Below are 11,741 nucleotides of genomic sequence, written 5' to 3' on the forward strand. Positions count from 1 at the left end.
TGGTTTGATTCATTCTTTCCATTTCCCAGGAAAATGTTTCCTTTGGCTGTTTAATACAACTAGAAGTGTGTGCAATCACACAGCTGAGAGCATCTCTGCCTTAGGAAGCAATATCCCTTCTTTTGGACACCCGTACAGCTTGGTTGGATAACCTTTCAAGAAAGTTTCTTCCTGCCTCTCGGGTTTTGGTAGCGCTTTCCGAGCAGGCACGGCATGCACCTGCGTAGCTGCACGTTCACAAGAAAGCAGCAAGGGCTTAGGGGGGACAGGAGGGCTGGGGAGGGGAGGCGCACAATAAATCAAAGCACAATCGAAACAGAATCGTTTGACAATCTGGGCTGAAGCTCCGGCCTCTGAGGCTGGGGAGGAACCAGCCAAGCGTTGGTCCTGGCTGCCTGGCACGATCTGCTCCTGTCCTACCTGCCCTGGGGACACTCAGGAGGCGGAAAGTAACCCCCCCCCCCTCCCGGGCCCGGACGTCCCAGGCGCGAGGCCAGTCGGGCGAGGGGGGTGGGGGCGGGCCGAGCGGCTGGAGGGCTCCAGGGGCGCAGGCCGCGGGATGGGGACGCCGGGCCCCGGGCTCGCCCCTCACTCGCCCCCTTACCTTGGGCGATGGCAATGGACTCGAAGCGGTGCAGCTCCTTGAGCAGGCAGCTCCTCTCGGTGGAGTGCAGGCTGTAGATGAAGTCGCGCGCGCCCTGCGCCGTGTTCAGCGCTTCCATGGGCTCCTTCTTGGGGTGGGTGCCCAGCCCCCGGGAGCCGCCGGGGGCCGAGAGCGCCAGCAGCCCCCGCCCGCAGCAGCACCAGGACGGCTGTCGGGGCGCGGCGGCCGGGCCCGGCCTCAAGCTGCTCGCGGTCCGGCTCCTCAGCAGCGGCAGCAGCCGGGACATGGCGGGCTGAGGAGCGGGGACCCCCGCGGCAGTCCGGGAGAGCGATTTCTGGCGAGGCGGGGGGAAGAAGGAGCTCGGCTCAGCCCGACCCCGCCCCGATGTCCTCCTGACTGGCAGCCGAGGCGCCGGGCACCATGCACTCCCCGGGCCCGCGCGGCGGTCGCCTCCTTTCCCGTCCCCCTTCTCTTCCGAAAGGCCCGCGGCGGCTCGGGTCCCTCCGGCAAGAAAAACTTTCTCCGAGGCTGCCGGGCCGGGAGAGGGCGGGTGGGCGGTGCGGGCGGGCGCCTCCCGGCTGAGGAGGGGTGGCGCGGGCGGGCGGGTTTGACGAGGGTTTGTCTCCGTCAGTTAGATCTTCCAGAGGGATGAGTCAGCCACGCGCCGCCCTCCTCCGGCGCCGCCCTCCGCTCCCGCCGGCTTTCCCACCCTCTTGCCTGCCCTCGCCGGCGCTCGTTACGGCTCCCGCGCCCTCAAAGGCGCCGCGCTCTCAGGCCGCAGCAGCACCGATACCCCTAGCGGCGGTATAAGGGCTAACAGGGCGGGGCGAGGGGGTGGGGCGGGGCCGCGCAGGCGCAGTCCGCAGGCTCTCGGGCTGTGCTCTCTCCAGAGTTAGGAGGGTGCACAAGAGTCCCCGCCCCTTTCGGTGCGTGACGGTGGAGGAACCGAGGGCTCGCGTCTTCTGTGCTGGCGTCCGCCACCCTTAAGTCCAACGCAAAGAACGGGGAGAAACAGCTCTGGAGTTCTTGCTCGACAGGGTAGTGCCGCTGCCACCGGCCCGTCCTAGCGCCATGCGTAAACCTGGGGCTCGTTGTGAACGGTGCCGCTGCGTGCGGCCCCTCTCGCCAGGCACGGGCCTCGCCACTTCTCGGGGGTCGTCGCACCGTCCTGCTCAGGCTTTTGAGGATTGAAGCGCCTAAGCCGCGCCCTTTGGCAAGGCACCGCCCACTGAGGCCTCGGCCAGACACTCCGTCCAGTCTTTGAGGCACCCGCTCTGGGAGCTCCAAAGGGAGAGGGCGAGGCCAGGGTTTGAGACTGAGGCCGTGACACGGAAAACACGCTTCCTCGTTCTGATGCCAGCAGCTTGCAGATCGTTAATGCTGGAGCGGGAGGCAAGAATGTCAGACCTTTTCCGGGTGTTTGTCAAGGTTTGTTTTGTTTTTGTTTTTGTTTTTCTCTTCGCCGAGGCGAAAAGAATCCTGTAATGCAACACTGTTTTCCACGTGTCCAGGACCTAGTTCTCTTTCAGGACCCAGCTCGAAGGGTATCCTACTCCAGCCTTACCTTTGTCTCCTCCAAAGAAAGGAGATTGCCCCTTTATCCGAACCTATCTAATGATACTTAGGCTTCCTGTCTTAGAGAATAGATCCACTTAAAGAGTAAATCTGCTCAAGCGCAATCAAGATCCAAATCTTATCCTTATCGTATCTGCTGTGGCACCAGCCCAAGACCTTGTATGTCGTAAATGTGCTATAATCATGGAAGTGCAATATTTCAACGTGAGTCAGTGTTATCACTGAATCATCCTACTGCTCTCAGTGGTTCTCAAAGTGTGGTTCCCCACAGCAGAGCTTGTAAGGTATGCAGATTGCCCTAGTCAGCTCTAAACCCCTTGAATCAGAAACCGAGGGTTGGGCAATCATCTGTGCTTTAACAAGCCTCCCTCCCCACCCCACCCCACCCCCGTTGATATGGCTGCACACAAAAGTTTGAGAACCACTGCTAACTTAAACATTAAAATTATTTAAAAAAAATTTCAAGGCAGCATCTCTGCTGTGATTATGACAGTTAAGAATGTGCTCTGTGAAGGGTGTCTGGCTGGCTCAGAAGAACATGCGACCCTTGATCTTGTGGTCATGAGTTCTAGCCCCACATTGGGTGTAGGGATTACTTAAAAAAAAAAAAAGAAGAATGTGCTCTGTGGGAAATGAAGTTGCGTATTGAGACTGTCTTGTTTTTGAAACCCTCTGTGCTGGAATCCTCTGCGGAGTTATTTCAGTCTGAAGTTTTGGGGAGTACCACCACCTTCTCTCCTGTATCTGTTACCCCTCAAGAGATTCTGATTCATTGGGCTTGGGGTGGGACCTGGGAAGTGAGGTTTGGAGAAGCTCTTGACTAAGTACCGGTTCCTAATAGCCTCGAGGACACCTGTTATGTGTGGGGGCTCCAGAAACAGATTGCTGAAAGTTTGACAACTGGATCAACCATTGCCTAGCTGTGTTAGTGGTACATTATTACAATGGTGGTCCAAGTGAATCATGTCTTATGGTGTCCATTCCCTTGTGTAGACCTGTCCCACATTGGGCTTAGCTATGTGACTTGCTTGAGCCAGTAAGTGAAACATCACAAACCTGATCTAAGTGCTTGTTCTAGGGGCTTGTTGTAATGTGTTTGCTGTATGATTTATGATTGTTCAAGTCTGCTGTAGAAAATAAGAAACTAAAAAGTGGACACAATTTGCTTCTGAGACATTACACATAGGATAAATAGATACGTGTTGATCATAGATAAAAAGGATGGAACAAATGAAAGTGCTACTTTAGATAGAAAGAGATAGACCAAGTGAACTTTAAACATTAATAAGGTAGAGATTATACTACCTCTAGACTGACAACTAAATTGGCCACTCACTAGTGACACCCATTATAGCCCCATTGCGGCCTTGTGTAGTCTGTACAAGAAAAGCAGATGGGGGCGCCTGGGTGGCTCAGTTGGTTGAGCGTCCGACTTCGGCTCAGGTTATCATGTCGCGGTTCACAAGTCTGAGCCCCGCATCGGGCTCTGTGCTAATGGCTCAGAGCCTGGAGCCTGCTTTGGATTCTGTGTCTCCCTCTTTCTCTGCCCCTCCCCTACTCAGTCTCTGTCTCTCTCTCTCTCTCTCAAATATAAATAAAACATTAAAAAATTAAAAAAAAAGAAAAGAAAAGCAGATAGACCCCTCGCTACTCAGTCAGCTAATAATGACCAGACACACTTGCTCCTTCATCTCTCTGACAGAACAGATATCTGTTGGTTCCAGGCCCCTCTCTCTTACTTTCCGCTCTGGTCCTTACAACCACACCATCTGCAGAGAAGACTGGCACAGCAGAGGACATAGGAACACTGCATAGTGTACATAGGAACACTGCATAAAACAAAATTCAGATACTCTGGTCTTCCGCCCTGCTATCCTAAGCTTGTTTATCTACCCCATCTCTTTCCCCTTGCTTCCCACTCTCTTCTAAATTGGTGAATGGGGCACCTGGGTGGCTCAGTCGGTTACATGTCTGCCTTCAGCTCAGGTCATGATCTCACGGTTCATGAGTTTGAGCCCCACATCAGGCTCTCTGCTGTACACACAGAGCCTGCTTCAGATCCTCTGTCCCCCCACACCCCCCCACACACCCCCTTCTCTCTCAAAGATAAATAAATAAATAAGCAAACAAATTTAAATTGGTTGATAAATAGTTTGGGTTACTATTGCTACTCTTTGAGTGAACATGTTATGCCAAACTTAGTGGCTTAAATAGCCAGTTTATTTTCTTCATGATTTTGTGGCTCAAAACTTCGGGAAGGACTTGCTAGGCAGTCCTTTTTTGGAGTCTCTTATCAGATGTCAACTAACTGCAGCTGTCACTTGAAGGCTGATTTGGGCTGGATACCCAAGATAGCACATTCTTGTGGTTGACAACTGATGTTGGCTGTTGGCTGGCTGCATGCTCAGCTGGGACTGTGAACTGGAGTACCTTCATACAGCCCCTCCATCCAGCATGGCAGACTTCTCACGTGGCAGCTGGCTTCCCTCAGAGCGAGTGTCTGCAAAGAAACCGGGCTATGACCTTCTCTGACGTATCCTAAGAAGTCGTGCAGCATCACTTCAACCGTACCCTACTAGCTACCAGAAAGCTACTAAGGCCAGCCAGGATTCAAGAAAAGGGAATATAGACGCCCCCCCCCTTCAATGGGAGCAATGCCAAAGCATTTGGGAACATGCTTTAAAGCTGTCACATAAACAGTGTAATTCAAGCGTCTGAATTTGGTCTATAAGCCTATCTGTCCCGTGACCTACCATACAGTCCGCGTGGTGGTATACTTGGAGGCTGCCGTAACATCAAGGTAATTTTCCACATAACATTTACCCTTTGGAATTTGGCTGCCACATGAAGAAGTCTGGAGTATCCTGCTGGAAGGACCACATGGAGGACGAGGCAACAGCCCCAGCTAACTACCAGGCGCCTGTGTGAAGCCATCTTGGGCCATCCAAGCCCCAGATGACAGCATTGCAAAGAGGTTGAGATCATTAGCTCTGGAGCCAGACTCCTGGGTTTGGGTCCTCACTCCACCATTTACTAGCTCTATAACCTTGAGCTAATAACTCAGACTTTCCATGGTCACTCATCTGTTTGATGGGATAAGGGTGTTGCTAAATTTGCTCATCTGTTCAATGGAGATAGGGCATCTGCTTTATAGGGTTTTAGTGAAACTAAGTTAATACATGTAAAGCATTTCAAACAATACCTGGAACATGGTAAGTGCTCAATACATATTAGCTATCATTACAAAATTCCCATGAACCTCTCAAACCTCTAGGATTATGTCTTTTGAACCTAACTTGAGAAATACATACCTAACTATCTGTCATTTAATACCCATTTAATGTGTACTAACTGGATCCCCTCCCCATCCCCTTTCTCTGAACATTTGAATATCCTAAATGCAAATAAATGGAGGAGATGAGAGGGCTTGGGGTCTGTGTATAAAGCTTTGGAGAAATATAGGATAAGGCAAGTCCATGTGGGTGGCAGGAGGAAGGTTCTGAGGAAATTGTGGGCGTGCTAAAGAGAGAGGGCCAGCAGGTTGGAGAAGGTTACAGAAGAGGGAGAGCAGGAGGGCCTGGATTCAGCCAGCCCTGCCCTTCAGTTTTAAAGATGACAAACATCATGCCTCCATTAACAATCACAGTCTCCTCATGAAAAATTGCTGCTGAATCAACAGCCCACAATAGATTACATCATGCAAATGCTCTTCAGAGTTCCTGGCATCCCTGCGGCTGGCAGAGCACAAGGATGTCTGCTGTGTACATGTTATGATACATTATACACCCAGCTATTACCGTCCACTTTAAAATTCCTGAATTGGGTCTCCTGGGTGGCTCAGTCAGTTAAGCATCTGACTTTTGATTTCGGCTCAGGTCATGATCTCATGGTTTGTGAGTTCGAGCCCTGTGTCAGGCTTCGTGCTGACAGTGTGGAGCCAGCTTGGGATTCTCTCTCTGCCTCTCCCCCTGCTCACATGTGTTTTCTCTCTCTCTCTCTCTCTCTCTCTCTCAAAAATAAATAAACTTTAAAAGGCATTAAGATTTTCTATTTTTTAATTTTTTTTTAAGTTCATCCATTCATTTTGAGATAGAGAGTGGGAGCAGGGGAGGGGCACAGGGGGAGGGAATCCCAAGCGTGCTCCGAGCCACCAGCACAGAGCCAGTTGCAGGGCTGGAACTCAGAAACCAGGAGATCATGACCTGAGCCGAAACCAAGAGTCAGACGCTTAACCAACTGAGCCACACAGGCGCTCCCACTTCATTTTTAATGATTTCATCTACATGTTGGAAAGTGCCCTTCACAGGGAAGAAACAGTATCTCATGAAGGCAAGGTAGAAAATGGAGGGGCTATGATCACTGGACTGCAAAACTCCTCTGCTCAATTTCATACTCCAAGAAGCTCATATTTATCTGTCCTCAGGCATAACTCTGGGCAACAAGACTATGACTATCCCACACTCACCATAAAAAGGGCACCTGCAGGGGCAGCTGGGTGGCTCAGTCAGCCGAGTGTCTGACTTGGGCTCAGGTCATGATCTCATGGTTTGTGAGTTCCAGCTCCACATCGGGCTGGCTGCTGTCAGTGCAGAGCCGGCTTCAGATCCTCTGCCCCCATCTCTCTGCCCCTCCCCCACTTGCACTCTCTTGTTCTCTCTCTCAAAAATAATTTTTTTTTTAAGTGCACCTCCACACTAATACATGCACATACACGCATGCACACACCTACCTGACTCTTTCAGGGCAATACTTTATAACATTTTTTCCTTTCCAGGCTTTCTATCATGTTTGAGGTTGGGGAGGAATATTGATCAAAGCAAATATAAACAATATGGCTATGAAACGCCTCTTTGAAAACTTTAAACTTGAATTCCTAGTGAGGCTTCAAACATTTAGATGCTGCACGAACTATTTTTGAAAAATGACTCTATCTGTAAGCCCAGCAGAGAGGTCAGTAGAACGATTTTGAATGTTCCTATATTTATGACCAAGTATTTTTCAATGCTATAAATTACTACTGTTCAACAGTATCCAATTCTCAGGGCCAGAGGGAATTATTCTCTCCTATGCCCTTGAAGTTAGGGGTAACTGTGTGACTTACTTTGGCCAATGAATGGAAACCTGACATACTTATTCCCCCCCCCCCCCCCCCCCCCCGCCGATACAGGTACTTAATTGCCTGTGCTCAGGTAGGCAGCTCTCTCCCCTGATCTTAACATGGCAAGATTCACAACATGTGCCGAAATGGGAGTTCTATGAAATTGATGAGGCTGGGAGTAGTGAGCCAATGTAGGAAAACAGCTGCCCTGGAGAGTTGCCCCAATCCATAACACATTTTTCATGACAGAGATATAAACTTTTTTGTGTTAAGTCAGTGTGATCTAGAGATTCCTTTTTACTGCAGCAAAAGCTCCACTATCATGACTAACACAGCTCTTCTTTGGCTCTTTCTCTTACATTTTATAAAGTTGAATGCCTTCTTTTCATTCCTACGTATTGTTCTAAAAGGAGGACCTGTTTTGGGTCCAGTGTGTTTGTTTCTCCTGAGTAGGATATAGGGAGACAGGGTCCTCTTTTCTTCTGGTTTCTGAGCTTTATGTGAGTCTGGAGCCACAGACAGATTTGGGGGTCACCAGCATTAAGGAATGGTTCAATCCATGCAAGTGGATGAAATTGCTATAGCAAATGTGTGCATGAAAACATAAGAGGACAGGGGCACCTGGGTGGCTCAGCTGGTTGAGCATCTGACTCTTGACTCAGCTCAGGTCATGATCTCATGTTTTGTGAGACTGAGCCCCTCTTTGGGCTCTGTGTTGACAGTGCGGAGCTTGCTTGGGATCCTCTCTCTCCCTCTCTCTTTGCCTCTCCCCTGTTTGCATGCACGTTCTCTCTCTCTCTCACTCAAATAAACATTTTAAAAAAGAAAAAGAAAACATAAGAGGACAGAGACATGGGAAGCAATAACGGTTAAGAGATAAGCAGTGGAAGAAATAACCAAGGAAAGAAGGTGAGATAATGTAGTAAAAGGGGAAAATATCTGGCCACAGAAACCAAAGGATGATGAAGTTTCTAGAATGAGAGGTCTAGAGTTTCAAGTGCAGCAGCAAAGTAAAGCAAATTAAAGACAAGGAAGTACTTGTGAGTTGAACACATACAATTATGACCACTTTGTAATAAAAGTGCACTAAAAATGAATGTAAATGGGTTAAAAATAAAAAGCCATACCCTCATAAGCACAGAGTTAATGGGAGAAGAGGACGAGGTGACAGCATTACAGAAATACAAGACGGAAAGTGGATGGAGGAGTGTTAATTAACCTGACGGATCAGAGAAAGGTGAAAACTAAGCCAGGATGGAGCACCTCCAAGAAGGTTAATTCGAGCAACAGTCTCGAAAAAGTACCAGAATCGGAGGCACCAGGTACTTCTGAAGGTAAAGATATAATCGAGCTAAAAACAGAAGATCCAGGTGAAAATTTTTAAGGGGGTGTTTATAAAGCCAGATCCCCTTCCACATGCTATACAGCTGGGAGAATGGCACTTCCTCACTGCAGCAGGAATCTAGTTTACCAGTGGAGAGACAGTGGGTTTGGGGCACTAGAAACACCCGAGGGCAAGGGAGGTATACCAAACATAAGAGAGTGAGTGAGTGCCACATTCTGACTCATGGGGCCCTTGTCACTCTTCTGCTCTGCTTCAAGAACAGTATGGTAGCCATACTATTGGAGGATTCCTCTCTAGGCCCCCAATAGAACAGCTCAGCCAGATCACCCTACCGTAAAACCGTCAATTAACCAGCTCTGCCAAACACAGAGATTCCAAACAGCTTTTTGTTGTTTCATGCTTAAATACAAAATATGAGCCAAGAATTTAAAATCACAAGTCAGTTGAAGAAAGCCTTCAAGACAGAAGAAAAATGGTTAGCATTTAAAAAAAAAAAAAAAAAAAAAAAAAAAAGGGCACCTGGCTGGCTCAGTCAGGAGAGCATGAGACTCTTGACCTCAGGGTCATGAGTTCAAGCTTCATGTGAGGCATAGAGATTTTAAAAAAGGATAGGGGGAAAAAAAGGATCTTAGAGGACATAGGAGCAAAATAAGACTTTTGAAAATGTGTAATACTAACATATTTACGAAATAAGAGAAGATACAACATCTACGGAAAAATAAGATTCTGGACAAGTAGGAACAGCCAGAAAAGAAAAAATATTTCTTGAAATTTGAAATATGATAGTCAAAATGAAAAAATTAGCAAAAAGACTGGAAGGTAATATGGAGAAACATTTCTTTAAAAGCAGACAACAGGTAATATATAAAATAGAAGATAAATGACAGAATTAAAGAATCAGGCCAGGAGGTGCAAGAAAGTTGAAGATAACACAGTCTGAAAATGTAAGAGAGAAAATTGTCAAGTGTCTAAAGGAGAATTCCTCAAACTGAAGGTCATTTGTTCCCAGACCAGGAGAGTTCACTGAGGGCTCAGAACACAAGATGAAAAAAGACCCACTTTAAGGTATGTCATCACACGTTATTGTCATCAGATTGCTAGAGAACAAAAAAAGATCTTAAAAATCTCCAGCAGCAAAGTCAAGGGATGTCAAGAGAAGTTCAGTAAAAAAGGATCCCACTTCAAATATAGTCAATGGTACAGTAATAGCGTTGTGTGGTGACAGATGGTGGCTATGCTTGTGGTGAGCATAGCATAACTTATAGAATCACTATGTTGTACACTTGAAACTAATATAACATCGTATGTCCATACTCAATGAGTATGCAACTCATTTGCATATACGACTGTACTAAAAAAAACTTTTTTAAAGGATCCCATTTCAGAACCGTTTCAGACATCTCAACACTAATGTTGGAAGCCAGAAGACAAATGGAACAATAACTTCAAAATTCTGAAGAAAATTACTTCCAACCTATAATTCTATATCCTGCAATCCAGCGTGAAGGTAGATTATAACCTTTTTAAACATTGAAGTCTCCAAATATTTATGTCCCAAACATCGTATCAGGAAGAAACTGGAAGATGTGCTCCATCAAATGGAAGGAATAAAGCAAGAGATCCAGGAGATGGGAAGTTGCAGGACAGCAGGTCTAGAGAACTCGCAGGCTACATGGGTGCAAGGCAGTGGAAGGCTTCGGGAGTGTGCCTCTGACAGAGAGATGGACTTTATAGATTTTTGTGATGTATTTGAAATATTGAAAGGAGAATTACACTTCTGGGGGAGAATTTGGGAATGGATTAGTGATAGGTGCCTAGAAAATCAAGCAAACAAAAACTGGGGCAATTAACTCTAATAAATATTTTTTTATTATTTTATTCCAGTATAGTTTACAGTGTTATATTAGTTTCAGGTGTTCACTATAGTGATTCAACACTTCTTTTTTTTTTTTTTTTTTAACGTTTATTTATTTTTGAGACAGAGAGAGACAGAGCATGAACAGGGGAGGGGCAGAGAGAGAGGGAGACAATCTGACACAGGCTCCAGGCTCTGAGCGGTCAGCACAGAGCCCGACGCGGGGCTTGAACTCACGGACCGTGAGATCGTGACCTGAGCCGAAGTCGGACGCCCAACCGACCGAGCCACCCAGGCACCCTGTGATTCAACACTTCTTACAGCACACAGTGCTCATGACAACAATTAAGTGCACTCCTTAATCCCCATGACCTATTTCCCCATCCTCCCACCCACCTCCCCTCTGATTACCATCAGTTCTCTATAGTTAAGAGTCTGTTTCTTGGCTGCCCCCCCGTCTCTCTCTCTCTCTCTCTCTCTCTCTCTCTTACTCTGCTCATTTGTCTTGTTTCTTAAATTCCACATATGAGTGAAATCATAAGGTATTTGTCTTTCTCTAACTTATTTCACTTAACATAATACGCTCTAGCCCCATCCACATCATTGCAAATGGCAAGATTTCTTCTTTTTATGGCTGATCTACTAAATAGAAATTACATTAGGGAGAAATTATAATAAATTAAAGGATCACAGGTAAATAGTATTCACAAGATTATAATAATACAGAATATTTATTTAACCAAAAATTGTGATATATCTTAAATAGGGCAGATGTGGGGAAGGGAAATGTCTTACCTCAGACTGCCATAACAAAATTGCATGGCTTACCAGGAGTGTATTTCTCACAGTTCTGGAGGCTTAAGTCCAAGATGAAGGTGTGAGCAGGTAATTTTCATTCTGTAGCTTGTAGGCAGCATCCATCTCACTGTGTGCTCATATACCTTCTCTGTGCAAGTGTGGAGAAAGAGGGAAAGCAAACTTCCCTCTTACAGGATGCTAATACGATCACGAGGGCCCCATCCTCATGACCTCATATGACACTAATTACCTTCCCCAAACCCCTTCCCCAAATATGAACCCATTGAGGGTTAAAGCTTCAACGTATGAAGGGGGTGGAGGGACACAAACATTTAGTCCATAACAAGAAGAGTGTGCCTGTGTGTGTGTTTGTTGATATGTTTAGTGCGGTAGAGCAAGAAAGTGGGGAGTATGAAAGCTAAATCCTTATCTTGCATAGTAAGTGTACCAGTCAGGGTCTAGAGAG

The 11,741-nt window shown here is 47.1% G+C and overlaps 1 protein-coding gene across 4 annotated transcripts in view; it reads right to left on the reverse strand.

Annotated features, from left to right (window-relative positions):
* The window catches only part of TMEM65 (transmembrane protein 65), a 53,065-nt gene extending 51,683 nt beyond the window's left edge, over positions 1–1,382 (reverse strand). Inside the window, exon 1 of one of the 4 annotated variants that reach the window (XM_078441738.2) lies at positions 605–1,382. In XM_078441738.2, the coding sequence (XP_078297864.1) occupies positions 605–890 (286 nt within the window). In that variant the 5' untranslated portion in view covers positions 891–1,382. The remainder of the gene's footprint in view (positions 1–604) is intronic. The other 3 variants (XM_078441736.2, XM_078441737.2, XM_078441739.2) reach the window with 3 other exon arrangements.
* Positions 1,383–11,741: the final 10,359 nt, after the last annotated feature.

This window comes from Panthera onca, chromosome F2, assembly GCF_046562875.1.
Source record: "Panthera onca isolate mPanOnc1 chromosome F2, mPanOnc1 haplotype 2, whole genome shotgun sequence".
In the NCBI taxonomy this organism is placed as follows: Eukaryota; Metazoa; Chordata; class Mammalia; order Carnivora; family Felidae; genus Panthera; species Panthera onca.